The following is an 18,350-nucleotide window of genomic DNA, read 5'->3' on the forward strand; positions in this document are numbered from 1 at the left end:
ATTTTAAAAAGAACTAATGTCTTCATTATTTAAGAACTCCTGCTCTAATAAGAAAGTATTATACTAGGAATCTCTTCTGGATTTTTAATTGAGGATGATTTCTGGCCTTCTTATCAGGTTCTCATTTAGTCTCTTTCTCTCAAGTCCTGCTCCCAAGGAGAGATCCCACTTTGACCCTCACACTTTTGTAATGTCATTTTGTTGTCTATATATGATACTCAGGGAACTAATGGAGCTGGCACTTCTCATCCTCAAAACTCACGCAAGCAGGAGTCAAATGTATACCAAGCTTACTTAATATAGAAAAAGCCCTAACAAGATCCTAGTACCTGCTCATTTTCATTGTATAACCACCTGTACTGACCTGGGAAATTTTGTGTTAATTTTCTGCATGTCAAACTCTGTCTCCAAGGCTTTGCCAAAAGTTAAATGTTTTACTTGACTGGATTATTAATCCTGGGCCATGTGGCAAAGTTGAACAAGTAAGGGCTCTGGAGTCAGACACTAGAGTTCAAATCACCTTCTAGCTATGATCCCCAATTTTCTCATCTATAGCATAATCTTTTACATGGCACATATAAAAAACATAGCCCTCTTGTACCATTCTTGTCAGAATTAAAGCTAATGTATTTAGTGATACATTTAGAGTAATGCCAGGAGCATAGGAGAAACTCGATGTACAATAACACTTTTTATAGGTATTATTCTATTTTATATGCACTACTACTTATGACCAGGACTTCAGAAGGCAAGTACCCCTACAAAGCATCTAATTATTCTAACCTTCCCTGACAGGGTATATTTTACAACACAAGCATGGACCATGATCACTCAGCAGTTATGAAGACCCAAAGAAATCCAACTGCTAATATTCTTCAGTTAACGCATATAGAGAATAAGATAGTCTAACTAAACGACTGTTCTGTCACCTAACAACTTTAGATGGAATATAATAGAGCATCTTTTTTTAAACATCTGAAACATAGAACTCTAGGGTCAAAAGGAACTTCAAGAGACATTTAGGATAGAAAGGTCCTTAAGTCAGCTCATAAGGAAGACAAATCTAAAAGATATTCAGAAAAGAAGCTTCCCCAGCCTGCCTTCCTCCTTTCAATTGTTTTACCCAGCTTATGACAACAATCTATATTAATTAATACATGATCATAATTTCTACTATGAGAGAGCTCACTTTCACCCTTGCTCTCTCTTTCACCCTCTGAAGAACTGGAAGGTAGCAGGCAGAGGGGAGGTAGTCATTCATTTTAGAACAAGAAACTAAGGAATCAAGCCATGCAGAATATCAGGGCTTCAGGCCTTACCATGAAGATCTCATCATACATCAGCACCACTTTTTCCTTCAGTGGTTTTTTGGAGGCTGAAGATTTCCGGAGCAAACCCCCTCTTTTCTCTACCTGTGCCATGGTTAGAGAATCTGTGAAAAGAAAACCAGAGTCAGTGCTAGAATTGCTCTCCAAGATTCTGGAGACTCTATTGAAACACCTCTTAATGGGAAATTATTTTAGGAAGAAGAAATGATAAACAACCATGCTATAGGTCTTGCACATCTGTCCAACACCCCCTCTCCTGACCAGGTAATTTCAAGATTTAAATCATTACTTGGCCTACAGCACAACACATTTTACATCCTTAAGACATGTCAGTAGACAAGGCTTAAAGCAGACCAAAACCAAGCAGGAAAGTGTAACTAGCTCCATCTGTAATAGATCTGGCCATATATTTGAGGTTGATGGAAGGAAGGCTGCAAAGTACACACTGCCCCAGACTGATGGTGAAGTTAAATTTCAAGTATTGATCGAGCTTAGGACCATTAAGACAGGAAGTGTGCTGCAGACTGATGTGCTCCATTGATTTTCCCCAGAGTAAGTAGGTTCTCGTCACTGCAAAGCACTTGGCCTTCACTACCTCATAAATCACAATGCACTTGACTGTCTTCAGAAATTCCTCTGGAAAGAGACCCGAGGTAGAAAATATCAGTTAAAGGCCAAAAATTAAACTTAATTTCAAAATAACTGAATATAACAAAATACTCCTTTTAAATGTAATTATACATGTATGTATGTGCATATATACACTATTGCAGATCAAACCTCAATGTATTTTTCAATTTTATATAAAAGCAATTCCATGACTCATGCCCAAATTTCCCCATCTTGCTTCAAGGAATTCTCATTTTTTTATTTTATTTTATTTTATTTTATTTTATTTTATTTTTTTAATATATTTTTTATTGATTTTTTACAGAGAGGAAGGGAGAGAGATAGAGAGTTAGAAACATTGATGAGAGAGAAACATCGACCAGCTGCCTCCTGCACATCTCCTACTGGGGATGTGCCCGCAACCCAGGTACATGCCCTTGACCGGAATCGAACCTGGGACCTTTCAGTCCGCAGGCCGATGCTCTATCCACTGAGCCAAACCGGTTTTGGCTATTTTATTTTTTTATTCTCACCCGAGGATATGTTTATTGATTTTAGAGAGAGGAAGGAGGAGAGGAGGGAGAAGGAGAGAGAAAGGGAGAAAGGGACACATCGATGTGAGAGAGAAACATCAATTGGCTGCCTCCCTTACGTGCCCTGACCAGGGATCAATCCTGTAACCTAGGTATATGCTCTCACACGGAATCGAACCCGCAACCTTCTGGTTACCGAACGACACTCTAACTGAACCACCCAGCTAGGGCTAGGAATTCTCAATTTTTTAAGTGAGAACTTAAAATCCAACAGGTCTTCACTGTGAATTTACACATATTCCCTCACTTCCCAGATTCTTCCTACCTGATGGGCCCAAATTCCTGTCTCTCTCTTAAACACTAGGCTCTAGCTGTGAAACTTAATCTCAACCAATGGCAAGTATGGGGGGGTAGTGAGGAGCCTGATTTTTACTTCCAGACTAACCCAAAGCAGAACAAAATTAATTTTGTTCAATGACTTTTGAGAAATATCCAGTATCTTTCAAATCAAAATAAAAAGTTTAAGAAACAGATGCATCAAATAGCATAAAAGATTTTATCTCAGACATTGTTTTTCTCTAATACAGCTAAAAAGGAGATTCACCTTTGAACACAAAAAGCATAAAGCACAGAAAATTTCCCCAACTAGATATTAGGCATCTTTAGCAAAGGGAATACATCTATACTTTTTCTATAGCCCCATGGCTCATGGTATGCTCATCACTGACTGAGTCTGAAATGGGGAAGGTGGGGGAGAGGTGGCTGAAAAGTACTAGATCTGACCTAAAATGTTAGTAAGACCCATCTTTATTGAGGCCTCACTAAGCCCTCAAATTCCATTATGGTGCAGAGAAAACTGAAGGGGAAAATAACAAAGAAAAGATTCTTGTGGGCAATTTATGCTATATTGATCATGGCTTTGCCTTAAAACATGAAATACAGCCTCTGTTTTCAAAACATTCCTGTGTCTCTTAAATAGGTTGTCAAGAGGAAGATGTCCTTATAGGGGATAAAACAAATTGGAAATCAAGAGGATCCTATTAAAATAAATCAAAAGCAATGCAATTCTAAACTTAGTGGGTATAGATCTTTCATGTACTCAGCTTCAACCAGTTGATTAGCAGGAATAGTGGGAACCACGAGTTCCTGGATGTGAAAAGCACATGTTTACAAACATCCCCCTCTGAGGATTTATAATTGGGTTCCAGCTAATCAATGTCTACCCCAAATCTAATAAACTCACTTTCTCTATTTCAGAATCAATACTTTCTAATAAGCAAACGGGAATAGTGGAAGAGGGAAAAACAATTCCAATCCAAAGTACCAAATTTCCTAAGAAATTAAATTCTTTTCATCACTCTCCTTCAATTTGGAGCAGGGGGGAAATTCAACCAAGGGCTTCAACTCATTACTCTCTGTCATCATCACAAGCAACTGGAATTTACCACCCAAGCTGTCGAAAATGTGACTAGAAACTGATAACATAAACCTCCTCCTCCAGCACTTCTATCCATGAAACACAGCAAAGGGTATGTCTAGGGTGGTAGACTGGGAGAAATGTAGTTTAGGGGGTATCTCAGAAATTAAGCATGTGCTACTAAATTTGAAAGTAAAATATTTGACTGGTAGAGCAGTAAATTGCAGCACATCAGTAATGTGAGTGTTATCTATTTACATCCTCTCAGTGCATTTTTTCCTCTTTCACAACCCTCTCCTGTTGTAGAGAGAATCAGCGCCAGCTGAGGAGCATGAAGGCAGAATGGAACAACGAACCAACAGAACCGAACCTAGAACACCAACTAGAATCTCAGTGATGGCGAACCTATGACACGCGTGCCAGAGGTGACACATGAACTCATTTTTTTGGTTGATTTTTCTTTGTTAAATGACATTTAAATATATAAAATAAATATCAAAAATATAAGTTTGTTTTACTATGGTTGCAAATATCAAAAAATTTCTATATGTGACACGGCACCAGAGTTAAGTTAGGGTTTTTCAAAATGCTGACACGCCGAGCTCAAAAGGTTCGCCATCACTGAACTAGATGACAGTAAGTAAGTCTTTACTCCTCAGTTTCCTTACCAGGAAAGCAAAGCGATTGGACTAGACATATCATCTAATGATTCTCTCTCAACATCACTTAAATACCATAAACACATAAGGAATGCCTACATATTATAAAGCACTATTTTAGGCATTACAGGGGTTACAAAAAGCAAACTTCATACCTGATGCTCTGGGAGCTCACTATTGGCAGAGACAGACGCGTAATAAAGCATAGCACAAGGCAATAAATAGAGAAATAAATAGAGTAAAAGCACCAAAAAAATTTGTTTAATGCTATGGGACCACAAGGAAGGGAAAGAAGCATCCTATGACTATGGCCTTTGTTGATCCTGGCTTTTAAATCCTTGTGGTGAAGAAGCAAATACAGCAAAGCCATAGTAATCCCACAGAAATGTCATCTTAGGCTTAGTACAGTTTCTCAGAAATAAGACATACTAGGCAAAATATAAAAGAGAATCAGGCAACTTTTCAATAGTAATTTCATTTACCACCAAACAGGAATGACTTCAAGTCCCCCCAACTCAAGAGTAAATAAATGAAGTCTTTTATTCCTAAACCTCAGGGACTGCTGATCCTATGACCTGTAGTACAACTTTTCTCTTAAAGATCTAAGTCATATAATTTCATATATATATATATTTGTTTTTTTAATTGATTTCAGAGAGGAAGGAAGAGGGAGAGATAGAAACATCAATGATGAGAGAGAATTATTGATCAGCTGCCTCCTGCACGTCCCACACTGGGGATTGAGCCCACAACCCAGGCATGTGCCCTGACTGGGAATTGAACTGTGACCTCCTGGTTCATAGGTTGATGCTCAACCACTGAACCATGCTGGCCAGACCATACAACTTCTTAAGAACTATATATTTAAGCAATCCAGCCACATACTTCTTTTTTGTTGTTACTGTTGTTGTTAATCCTCATCTGGGAATATTTTTCCATTGACTCTTTTTTTTTAAAGAGAGTGGAAGGGTGGGGGAGAGACAGAGAGAGAAACATCAATGTGTGATTGATTGGTTGCCTGCAACAGAGGTATATGCCCTTGGCCAGAATCAAACCAGGGTCCCTTCAGTCCTCGGGCCAATACTCTATCCACTGAACCACATTTTTTATATATATTTTTATTTATTTCAGAGAGGAAGGGAGAGGGAGAGAAAGATAGAAACATCAATGATGAGAGAGAACTACCGATTGGCTGCCTCTTGCACGCCCCCTACTGGGGATTGAGCCTGCAACCTGGGCATGTGCCCTTGACCGGAATGGAACCCGGGACCTTCAGTCCACAGGCCGACACTCTATCCACGGAGCCAAAACGGCTAGGGCTAGCCACATATTTCTTAAATGCATATCACTTCACATCCCTACAGGATGAAAAAGCCAAATATCAAGATTTTAAAACCTAAAGCCAACTATTCCAATGTCTAATATGCAAGGAATGTTAGTTACACTTAGCCAGTTATTCATTTATTTTATTATCATTACTACAATATTTGCCAACTCTAGTATCAAAAATAATTTTAAGCCTGGCTGGCATGGTTCAGTGGTTGAGTTGACCCATGAACCAGGAGGTCATGATTCGATTCCCAGTCAGGATGCGTGCCCGGTTTGCAGGCTTGATCCCCAGCAGGAGTCATGGAAGAGGCAGCTGATTAAAGATTCTCTCATCACTAATATTTCTATCCCTCTTTCCCTCTCCCTTCCTCTCTCTGAAATCAATAAAACATATTTTTAAAACAAATTTTTTTTAAAAAAATTTATAGAAATTCACTCTGATTTCAAGAGAGCTGCCACAGTTAATCTATCAAAAGTCTTGGGCCCTGGCCAGGTGGCTCAGGTTGGAGCATCGCCCTGTACACCAAAAGGTCACAGGTATGCCCTGACGGGTTTGGCTCAGTGGATAGAGTGTTGGCCTGTGGACTGAAGGGTCCCAGGTTTGATTCCAGTCAAGAGCACGTACCTTGGTGCGGGCACACCCCCAGTAGGAGGTGTGCAGGAGGCAGCTGATCAATGTTTCTCTCTCATCCATGTTTCTAACTCTCTATCCCTCTCCCTTCCTCTCTGTAAAAAACCAATAAAATATATTTTTTTAAAAAAAGTCACAGGTATGATTCCCAGTCAGGGCACATACCTAGGTTGCAGTTCGGTCCCCAGTCGGGGCAAGAGTGGGAGGCAACCCATAGATGTTTCTTTCTCACATCGATGTTTTTCTCTTTCTCTCTCTCTCTCTCTCTCTCTCTCCCTCTCCCTCTTCCTCTAAAATAAAAAATAAAATAACCAAAGAGTTAACACTTATTTAGCACTTACCATGTATCAAGCGTTGTTCTAAACACGTTATATACATTAATTCACTGTATCCTCACAACAAACTTATGATCAAGGAACTTTACAATAAGAAAACTAAAGTATGATCCTGGCCTGTGTGTCTCAGTTGGTTGGGTACTGTCCTGTACACCAAAAGGTTGCTGGTACCATTCCCAGTCAGGGCACATGCCTGGGTTATAGGCCAGTATGGGAACATGCAGGGGGCAGCCAATCGATGTCTCACTCTCACATTGATGTTTCTCTCTCTCTCCCTCTCCCTTCCTCTCTAAAAATCAGTTTAAATAAAACTTAAAAAAAGAAAAAGAGTCTAGCCAGCATGGTTCAGTGGTTGAGCATGGACCTATGAACCAGGAGGTCACGGTTCACTTCCTGGTCAGGGCACATGCCCAGATTGCAAAGGATCCACAGTAGGGGGTGTGTGGGAGGCAGCAGATCAATGATTCTCATCATTGATGTTTTTCTCTCTCTCCCTCTCTCTAAAATCAATACAAACATATTTTTAAAAAATACTACCATTGTCTAACCATGAGCCACTCACCCAAAACACAAGAGGAGGCAATATGTTTATAAAGCCAGAAATAGTCTCCAGCCCTGACTCTCCTAAAAGTTCCCTAGTTCCTCTAGATCAGTGGTTCTCAACCTTGGCTGCACATTAGAATCACCTGGGAATCTTTTTAAAATCCTGACTTCTGGGCCTCATTCTCCGGAAATTCTGATTCTTTGTTAGGGGGTGGGACCACAACATTAGTAACAAAGAAACAGAATTTCCGGAGGATGAGGCCCAGAAATCAGGATTTTAAAAAGATTCCCAGGTGCTTCTAATGTGAAGCCAAGGTTGAGAACCACTGCTCTAGATGAAAGGGTGTTTTGTTTTGTTTTGTTTTGAATCTTTAGGCACAAGTTATCTGTTCCCTAAATTTTCTGCAAGATACACCACACTCCCTGGAGGTAATACTAGCAGTGTAAGCCTTTAAGAGAATGCAGGGTATTCCTCCAAATCTCAACCTTCATTTTTCAAACTAGTTCCTAATATGCCTCTTCATTTCTTTGTCTTCTTTTTTTAATCCTCACCCTAGGGCAGCCGTGGGCAAACTACGGCCCGAGGGCCGAATTGAAATGAATAAAACAAACAAAAAAAAAGACCGTACCCTTTTATGTAATGATGTTTACTTTGAATTTATATTAGTTCACACAAACACTCCATCCATGCTTTTGTTCCGGCCCTCCGGTCCAGTTTAAGAACCCATTGTGGCCCTCCAGTCAAAAAGTTTGCCCACCCCTGCCCTAGGGCCTAGGACATGCTTAGAGAAAGGGAAGGAGGGAGGGAAGGGGAGAGGAGAGAGAGAAACACGAATGTGAGAAACATTGATCAGTCAGTTGCCTTCTACACGCTCTGATTGGGGATCAAACCCAAAACCCAGGTATGTGTCCTGATCAGAAGTCAAACCAGCAACCTTTCGGTGTATGGGATGACACTCAATCAACTGAGCCACTCAGGCCAGTCGCTTCTTCATTTCTGGAAGCCCCAAGAATTTAGCTCACTTGCTGGCCCACATGGTCCAGACTGGCCTTCTAAATTTAACCTTGTCTGAATCTGTATTTACTTCACTTTCCAGACATAGGCATGGGCACTGTACTGTGTTGCTATTATTCCTCATGGTTCCTTGCCATAGCTTCTTTTTTTTTTTAATCCTCACCAGAGGATATTTTTCCAGTGGTTTTCAGAGAGAGTGGAAGAGAGAGGGAGAGACAGAGAGAAATATCGATGTAAGAAAAACATGTTCCTCCAGCTCTGGCTGGTTTGGCTCAGTGGATAGAGCATCGGCCTGCGGACTGAAGGGTCCCAGGTTCGATTCTGGTCAAGGGCATATACCTTGGTTGCCGGCACATCCCCAGTAGGGGGTGAGCAGGAGGCAGCTGATCGATGTTTCTAACTCTCTAACCCTCTCCCTTCCTCTCTGTAAAAAATCAATAAAATATATTTTTTTTTAAAAAAAAACCATGTTCCTCCAATTCCACCCACTGATTGGCTCTAAGATAAGCATACAACTCCTTTCCATTTTAATGAATTTTTAGTGCTAGTCACTCTAAGTCTTTTATAGCTACCAAATGGTGTAAGGCCTACATTCTTGAAGCCACCTCGCTGATTCCCTCCTTTCATGGAGAGCTCCAGGGCAGGCCACCATCCCCTTACTTTACATTTCTTTTTTTAATTCCTGGGGATAGAATTCATCACTTACTCCTCCAAATCTTTCAAAGCACCGCCTCCCACTCAGGGTATTACATAATAAATAACACAACTGAGTACTCACCACACACTTGGCAATGTTCTAAGTGCTTTAAATATACTATATTTAATCCTTACAATAACCAGATGAAATAGGTAGTATTATCATACTTTTACAATGAAGATTCGACTTTGCCCAAAGTAACACAGCTAGTAAGTAGGTAAAGCCACTAAATATTTCTCTCTGGTCGCCCTTCTCCCTATCAGAATACCTGTTAATGCAAAAACTCGGGTGTTGACTAGAATATTCAAAATCCAGATTCACTTAAAGTTCTATGGAGACTCCATACTGATATCCATAATATCAGCATTCTCACTTTATCCAAGAAAAGCCAGTCAACTCGGGACCTTGTCTGACAAGCATCTTCCCTACTTTCTAGATACTAGGACAGAATCAGCCTGATTCAGTAAGCACACGAGCCACTATGGGCAGCATCCATATCCTGTGTGTGCTCTGGGCAATGCTCACCTCAGAGTGAGTGTTGTGCCTATACTTGAAAGTGGAAGTAATTCAGGGATTTTCCCAAGACTAAGCAGCAAGAGGCAAAATCAAGAATTTCGCAATCTCCACTCTACGTAACAACAGCTTTCTGTACCTACTAAAGGTGAAGGAGCTTCACAGAATTCAATCCAATCTCATCAGAATTGACCAAATCTGCCTATCTTCACAAACTGATAATACAGATGAAGAGGTTTAAGTAAACATGACGATCTCAGGTTCCCTTTCAAATTATTTTACACAAGAAAGATGCACTTGCACCTTCAGAAAAAGGAACCAACTCCAAATTGACAAGATTTCAGAAAACACTGATTGAAAATCACATTCCTCTGACATCTCCCAGAATGAAAATTCATTGTACGATTCTCTTTTCAATGAGCAGGAGCCTCTTGTAAATTAACACTGTCTATCTCCTGCTCAAACCCTGAACTTCCTCAAGCAGCACAACGTCACTCATATGTTCTTCATTTCCTTTCCTACTGAACCATACAAGCCTCATGAATACCATCTAAGTATAAAATGAAAATTATAAGACAGACTCCCAGAATCTTCTTTAAGAAAGCCCAAAAAGGTAACTGCAACCTTACAAAGTAAACTGATTTCCTGCTAACTTAATAACTAACCTGATAATAACACAGGCATAGTATAAGACAAAAAGGGGACCTAAAATTACTGTTATGGTCCCTGCCTTGAGAAGCTCACTATTCAATGGAAGAAGTACATATTCTGATACTTCTTTATAAACAAACAAAATAAAGATTTTCCCCAGGATTTTTTTTCAGATATGCCCTCACTTACCATTGCCAATGTATTAAACTCACTTCCAGCTGCCTACTAATATCTCCATATACTGGTACACATCCCAACCACAAGGAACTTGACCTCAGCACACCAGACTATCTCCTCTGTACCTCTTTCCATAGCCACCCCAACTCTTTAAAAATATGTTCTACTTTTCCCAGTGCATATCCTGGCCAGTGGAATTCCCATTCAGCCAATCTCTCAAATTAGAAACCATAGCCCACTCTCTCCAGTCATTAAATCCTATTGCATCTATCTCCAAATTACTTCTAAAATCCATTCTTCATGCGCACTGCCACACTTTATTCAGACTCTCACTTAACTGCACCAACTCTAATTGGTCTCACTGCCTCATTTCTCATTACTTTAATCTGCACTTCTGTCATTCCGTAACATAAAAAGCACCTCCTGACAACTTCCCCACCACATATCCTGATTGGGACAAATTTCTGACATTTAAACATCATGTTATTTTTTTTCTCACATTGCACCATTTCTATGTACATACTATTCTCTCCAACTGGAATGCCTTTCCTTACTTGTGCAAACTCCTACTCATTCTTCATCACCCAACTAACCTATCTCCCCCTTGTGAAGGTTTCCCTGACTCTCCCAGGAATGGCAGTAGTCCCTTCACACTGTATAAATTCCTTTATAATGACATGTAACACACAGCACAATTTTCATATGAATAAGTCTTTCTAATGTCCTTTAGGAAAGACACTCCTATTTCTTTTTTTTTTTTTTGATTGATTTTAGAGAGAAAGAGGGAGAGAGACAGAGAGAAACATCAATTTGCTGTTCCACTTATTTATGCATTCATTCGCTTATTCTTGTATGTGCTCTACCAGGCCAGGGCAATACTCATATTTCTAACCCCAGTCCCAGTTACATAGCAAATGCTCAATAAAATGCATGTTGAATAAACAGTTCACCTTCATATATCCTGAATCAATTTATTTGGCAATATTCCCCAAATGAATTCTTGAATTTGATTCTATGTGAAATTTCAAGTTTTATAACAATTTTTTTTGAGTTTTCAAGGTTTTTCTTTTAAATTATACAAATGTTGAACAGGTGAATGAATTAATGCCTAAACTTCCAGAGAAAACACCTTGCAGTGGTTCTCAACCTTCTGGCCCTTTAAATACAGTTCCTCATGTTGTGACCCAACCATAAAATTATTTTCGTTGCTACTCCATAACTGTCATGTTGCTACTGTTATGAATCGTCATGTAAATATCTGATATGCAGGATGGTCTTAGGCGACCCCTGTGAAAGGGTCGTTCGACCGCCAAAGGGGTCGCGACCCACAGGTTGAGAACCGCTGCCTTAAAGGCTCCCCTATTCACTAAAAGAATGGTAATTTCCCCTTTACAACCCTACCAAGAAGGATCCACCTGTCCCTAGACTGGTCATCTAAAAAGACTTTACATAGGACGCACTGTGCACACAAATCCAACTGAAGGCACACCCAAACAATTCCAACGAACTTGTGCTAAGTTAAGGGCAGGTACATAAACCACATCTGCCCTGGTTTACACGTCACTGAGAGCTCAGGATAGCAAAGAAACAGGTCTTGCTCAGCTCAAAACTTTTTCTGTAGAGGAGTAACTGGGGAGGGTCTTATGATCAAAAAACATTTATTCGGCCCGGCCCAAATTCTACTTCCCCACTCTGCAGAGGCAGCACTCCACGGCCTCTGATAGCTCCCTTCCTCCGGGAACTAGTTTATTCCCCACACTTGTCTGGGAACAGGTTCCTTTCCCAGCCTCGCACCAAGTAACCAGGAGAAAGCACGGTGGCTCCATTGATTCTGTGCGAAGGGTGGGCTCGAGACCGTCGGTCAGTGACTAAAAGAGCGACAGGATGGGGCCCTTCCGGGACACCTGAAGACTAGGGTCAGGTCGGCCCGCCCCAATCCTTCTCGAGGGTCTTGCCCAAGCCCTCACCCCAAGGCCAGGCTGGGCTGAAGGCCACCCAGGAGCGGGAACAATCTGCGGAGGGGAGGCTGCCTGAGGGGTCAGGGTCAGCCCCGTGTTGGGGTCAAAGGTCGGCTGCCGGGAGGGCCCAACAGGGAGCAGGAGGGACTTGACAGGCACCGGACCGGATGTTCCGAGGGACCCGCGGCTGGAGAACCGAAGCGCTTCGGGCTCCGCTCCGCCGCCCCGGGCCCAGCCTCCTCGCCTCACGCAGTCTCAGCATCTGTCCTCCCTCCCTCTCCCCGCTCCCCCGCCCGCCACCCCCGTCGTCCCCTAGGCGAGCGCAGGCCCCGCCCCCAGAGCCGCCACAGGGCCACGGCCTAGTTACAGCAGGACCCGCAGAGGTTGGCCAGGTTCGGAGCCCGGCCCGGGCCCGCGCCTCTTACCGAGCCCCCGACTCCTCCTCCTCCACCCGCGCCGCTCCCGGGCGCGCTCGCTCCCGACGCCACCGACGCCGCCGCTGCTCCGGGCTCACGGCCGCGCTCCCGACCTCCCGACCCTTCCCCAGGCCCACAGTGCCCCGCAGGGTCCTAAAGCCCGCCGTCTGTAGAGTCGTCCACACCCTGAGGCAGCTCAGACCACGACTCCCGGCAAGCATCACAAAGACAACAACTCCCAAAATGCACCGCGAAAAAAGATTAACAAAAGAAATATCTATGAGGATCTGCTGGATGCAAGTTGCAATAGCAATGTTTTTAAATATGGCAGAATCTGAATATGACTATACACTGGCAGAGTTTGGAAAGATATATGTTCCAAGCTATTTATGGCAACTTTGTAAGTGAAAGATTGGAAACAAATTCATTTAACAAATATGTATTGTGTGACTATGTGCAGAACATCGTGTAAGGCTGTGTTAACTTGGCAAGTAACCTGAGTCTGTTTTTGCTTACGCAAAATGGAAGATTAAAAAATATATACTGGGCCCGGCAGGTGTGGCTCAGTGGTTGAGCATCGACCTATGAACCTGGAAGTCATGGTTCAATTCCCTGTCAAAGCACATGCCCGGGTTGCAGGCTCAAACCCCAGAGTGGAAAAAAAATAATAATTTTTTAAAAAAAAGTGGGTCCTGCAGCAGGCACCTGATCAATGATTCTCTCTCATCATTGATGTTTTTCTCTCTCTCCCTCTACCTTCCTCTCTGAAATCAATAAAAAATATATATTTAAAAAAAAAAAAAACAAAAGATATGCTGGGCCCAGCTGGAGTGGCTCAGTTGGTTGAAAATCATCCTGTGCATGTTCGATTCCCAGTCAGGGCACATACCTGGGTTCCATCCCCGGTCAGATTCTCTCTTTCTTTCTCTCTCTCTCTCTCTCTCTCTCTCTCTTTCTTTTCCTCTCTCTAAGCCTGTCCTTGGGTGAGGATTACAAAAAAGATATGCTGGGCAGTAACTTCAATGATTTTATGGAACTGAGCAGATATAAATATTTCAGAGCCATTGGCTTAGTGGTAATGGTTCAAGTCACGAGAAGAGAGGGAATGACCTAGGAAGAAGGTTAAAAAAAATAGGGTCAAGATAGAATTTAAACACCTACATTTAAAGAATGGTGGAGGAAGATGAACCAATAGCAAACAAAATTCTGAAGATAGAAAAGAGGAATTTGGGAGGAAAAAGATGCTGTGGAAACCACAGGAGGGACTTTCAGGTAAGTAGTTGTTTGAGAAAGGAATGGAAGAAAACGTGGAGGCAGCAAACGCTAGAGGATCTTTGCAAGAAACTTGACTGAAAGGAAAGGGAGAGGGAACAATAGGGCTAAAGGTAATAAGGATGAAAGAGTGACTTCTACGACAGGACAGGTGGGAGTGTTTCTATGACGAGAGCAAGAGGACAGAATGAAGCTGATGAAGTAGAAATGGATGCAGGTTCTCAGGGAATTTGGGGGGGAACAGAGGGAGAAGCAGGACTCATGAAGAGGGACTAGACTTGGAGGGAGGAGGAAGACCGACCACATGACCTGAAAAGGCAGTCAGAGGTGGAAAAGAGCCCCTGCATATCAACTTGTAGGTGTTGCTGGAGAAATTACACCCAGAATCAGTGCCTCTAACCTATGTTTTAATTACGTTTTCTAGCAGGCTGTTAGTTTCAGTGATGCATTGTTGATAAAGTGCTTTGGTATTCCGACTCTGGACTCAGATTACCTGTGGTTGAAAGCCCACCTCTACCTCTGCTGCTTAATAGCTGCGTGATCTTGGTCAATTTACTTAATCTCTCTGTGCTTTATTTTCCTTATCTGTAGAAGGGGCTTGTTGTACGGAAGTATTAGCTATTATAATTATTTTCCATTAAATTGTCACCGCTAGGAGGTCGAGGGTTTCTGTTTTGCTCAGGACTGTCTACTCAGCGTAAGTGCTCAATAAAATTTCCTGAATAAATGAGTGAATAAGTTGGGGTGAGAGAGGGAGGCTGCGAGGGAAGGAAAGCCTTGGGGAAGGGCTTTCAGTTCAGGGCTCAGCGGGACCGGAATAATCAGTTCCTGAGTCAGATTCTGGCCACTCCGCGGCTTCCCACATCCCAGCTCAGAGAGCGTCCCTGGGGATGGCGAGGTCAGAGGCGCGGCCACCAGGGTGCTCCGGGGGCTCCGGGGGCTCCGGGGGCTCCGGAGGCTCCTCCCTGCCCCGGCGAGCGGGGGCCAGCCCTCCGCTAACCGGCGGGCGGGGCGGGGCGGGGCGGAGGCACTGAGGCCGGGCCTCCGCCCACCTCATCGACCCGGGACGGAAGTCTCAGCTCCTCCGTCGACCTCCCCTAGGAGCCCCGGACCAAGCGCCGGGCCCAGCCCCACTGGGCCGCCGGCACCATGAAGCGTGCGGCGACCCTGCGCCTGCTCTCGGACCTGAGCAACTTCAGCGGCGCGGCGCGGCTCCGGGAGCTTCTGGCTGCGGACCCAGCCGTCCGAGTCCGCTGCAGCCCCGATGGCCGCCACCTGCTGCTGCTGCGGCCCCCGGGGGCGCCGGCCCCGCAGCTGCTAGTCGCAGTGCGTGGACTCGGCGAGGAGCTGGAGCGTGCCTGGCCGGCGGGCCACCCCTCGCCCCTGGACGCCTTCTTCCTGCCGTGGCCCGTGCGACCCGCGCTGGTCTTGGTGTGGGAGAGTGGACTCGCGGAGGTGTGGGGTGCGGGCGTGGGGCCTGGCTGGCGGCTGCTCCAGAGCACCGAGCTGTGTCCGGGCGGCGGATCCCGCGTTGGTGGCCGTGGCGGCACCCCGAGGCCGCCTGGTGTGGTGCGAGGAGCGACCGGCTGATGCGGAGGGCGGGGTACCGCCGGCCGCCGCCGCTTTCAGCCACTGCGTGTGCGTCAGGACCCTGGAGCCCAGCGGGGAGACCGGCTCCAACCTGGGCCGCACACACATCCTCCTCCACCACTGCCCCCCTTTCAGGCTACTGGCCTCCCGCAAGGACCTCTTCCTGGTGCCCACTGCCACCACCTTGCCTGGCGTGAGCCACATTCTGCTCATCTGGAGCCCAGGTAAGGGGAAGGTGACGGTGGCTGCCCCAAGTCTTCGCCTCTCCTACAGTAAGAGCCTGAATCCTGGACGAGGGGACACATGGGACTTCCGGACCCTGCTCCGAGGCCTTCCTGGGCTGCTGTCCCCCAGGCAGCCGTGGACTGTACATACCTGGGCCCCAACTCCCCAGGGCCTGCTGTTGCTTGACTTCAGGGGAACTGTGAGCCTGGTGCAGTCCCATGGTGGTACCCGAGCTGTGGGCACCTTGCAGGAGGCACCTGTAGGCCTAGCAGGGTCTGCAGCACTGGGAACATTTCATGGCACTCTAGCCTGTGTGCTGGGCTCCACATTGGAATTGTTGGACATGGGCAGCGGGCAGCTGCTGGAGAGGAAGGTCCTTAGTACAGACCGAGTACATGTGCTTGAACCCCTAGCTCCTGGCACAAAAGATGAGGAAGAGATGGAGACCCGAGGGGGTCTTCGTTTGCTTTCAGCCTTGGGTCTGTTTCAAGTAGTATGGGAAGCCCCACAGACTCTTGAGCTGCCCTCAGCTGAAAACCTGGTGTTTGAGGAAGCCTGCAAGTACTACCAACGGCGGAGCCTGCGGGGTGCCCAGCTCACCCCAGAGGAACTGAGACAGAACAACGTATTCCGGGCACCTCAGGCCCTGGCCTCCATCCTCCAGGGCCATGTGTCCCCATCTACACTGTTGACCACATTGAGGGCCGAGCTTCGGGATTACCGGGGCTTAGAGCAGCTCAAAGCCCAGCTGGTGGCTGGGGATGAGGAGGAGGCTGGCTGGACGGAGCTGGCAGAGCAGGAAGTGGCACGTCTGCTAAGGACTGAGTTAACAGGAGACCAGCTGGCTCAGCTCAACACCATTTTCCAAGCCCTTCCTACAGCAGCCTGGGGTGCCATCCTCAGGGCCCTGCAGCTCCAACCAGATGGGAATGGCAGGTTGAGGTCTCAAGCTCCCCCTGATGTATGGAAGAAGGTACTAGGGGGTACAGCAGTTGGAAAGGAACCCCCCAATGGGGTACTGCCCCTCTTTGAACTCCTGTGCCAATGCCTCTGCCAACTGGAGCCACGATGGTTGCCACCCTTTGTGGAGCTGGCACAGCAGCAGGGTGGGCCTGGTTGGGGGACCGGGGGCCCTGGGCTTCCCCTGTATCGCCGAGCCCTGGCAGTACTGGGTGAGGAGGGGACCAGGCCTGAGGCACTAGAGCTAGAGTTGCTTTTGGGCAGTGGGCGGCCCAAAGCTGTGCTCCAAGCTGTGGGGCAGCTGGTGAAAAAGGGGCAGTGGGAGCGGGCCCTAGAGTCTGGCTTAGCCCTCGGCCACTCCAGCCCCCTACTTCGAAGTGAGATCTTCAAACTGCTATTGGCCGAATTTGCCCGGCACCGCCAGCTTGATGCTCACCTCCCCCTCCTGTGCCGCCTGTGCCCACCAGACCTAGCTCCAGCTGAGCTCCTGTTGCTACTGCAGACACATCTCCCCGATGGGTCGGAGCCCCCTACCCCATTCCCTGAGCCTGGAGCAGAACCCCCTCTCACTGTGGGCTTGCTCAGAGCTCTCCTGGAGCAGACTGGGGCTAAAAGACAGCCCTCGGGCCCAGTTCTAAGCCTATATGAGGACATCCTCTGGGACCCAGGCACTCCACCTCCTACCCCACCTCGGGGACCTATGACTACCCTCCAGGCATCAGACCACCCAGGGCCAGGGGCCTGGGCACCATCCTGACAGGGCCTCTGTGTGACTGACACAGGCTGAAAATCGCTTCTGTGATTAGGGAAGGATGCCTAGGAGTTGGAGAGGGCCAGTTTGTGCAATACTCTTCTCAGTTCTGGAGCAATGTAAAAATATATGTGTCTGTTAAATATTATGGTATAATAAATATGTTTGGTCTTCATCCTCAGGTTTTTATTCTGGTACAGAGCTCTCCTAAAACCCTTGGACTTCCCCAAGTGATAGGAACATCTTTTGTTATTCATAACAGACTCCTTTAGATCACACCTGCCTTTATGCTAACGAGGGTGTGGCCCCCAGCCGCTGATGGGGCTGGTTACCAGAAAGACCAAGTGATGAGAGAGTTGGAACTTTCAGCTCCATTTCCAATCTCCTGGGAAGGCAGTGGGTTAGAGATTGAGCTCTATCTAGAAAAACTGCTGAATAGGGAAATTTGAGCTTCTAGCTCCATGAATACATCAAGGTGCTGGGAGGGTGACACCTAGAGAGGTCATGAAAATGACAGGCACACACATCCATCCTGTGCCTGCCCTATGCATCTCTCATCTGGCTTTTCCTGAGTTGTATTTCCCAGAGTTCTGTGAGTCATTCTAGAAAATTATCAAACCAATTTATAATATGGGAATTCCACCAGTGTCTTGCAACTGGCATTTAAAAAAATCTATATCATGCCCGGCCAGTGTGGCTCAGTGATTGAGTGTCGACTTATAAATTAGGAGGTCATGGTTT

General features: G+C 45.5%; 2 protein-coding genes across 4 annotated transcripts in view; one reads left to right on the top strand and one right to left on the bottom strand.

Annotated features, from left to right (window-relative positions):
- The window catches only part of CUNH10orf76 (chromosome unknown C10orf76 homolog), a 143,704-nt gene extending 130,414 nt beyond the window's left edge, over nucleotides 1-13,290 (bottom strand). Inside the window, exons 1-2 of one of the 3 annotated variants that reach the window (XM_023759817.1) lie at nucleotides 12,821-13,290; nucleotides 1,320-1,432 (exon numbers count right to left, since the gene is read on the bottom strand). In XM_023759817.1, coding sequence (XP_023615585.1) covers nucleotides 1,320-1,421 — 102 coding nt within the window. In that variant the 5' untranslated portion in view covers nucleotides 1,422-1,432; nucleotides 12,821-13,290. Of the gene's footprint in view, nucleotides 1-1,319; nucleotides 1,433-12,404; nucleotides 12,547-12,820 lie in introns of those variants that run through there. The other 2 variants (XM_006095871.3, XM_006095872.3) reach the window with 2 other exon arrangements.
- Nucleotides 13,291-15,111: 1,821 nt separating this feature from the next.
- On the top strand, nucleotides 15,112-17,784 carry HPS6 (HPS6, biogenesis of lysosomal organelles complex 2 subunit 3). The gene is given in 2 exon segments (XM_006109813.3): nucleotides 15,112-15,616; nucleotides 15,618-17,784. Coding segments are annotated over 2 exon segments (2,382 nt in total). The 5' UTR covers nucleotides 15,112-15,232; the 3' UTR covers nucleotides 17,616-17,784.
- The last annotated feature ends 566 nt before the right edge of the window (nucleotides 17,785-18,350 follow it).

Source organism: Myotis lucifugus, unplaced genomic scaffold (genome assembly GCF_000147115.1).
Source record: "Myotis lucifugus unplaced genomic scaffold, Myoluc2.0 scaffold_162, whole genome shotgun sequence".
Lineage (NCBI taxonomy): Eukaryota > Metazoa > Chordata > Mammalia > Chiroptera > Vespertilionidae > Myotis > Myotis lucifugus.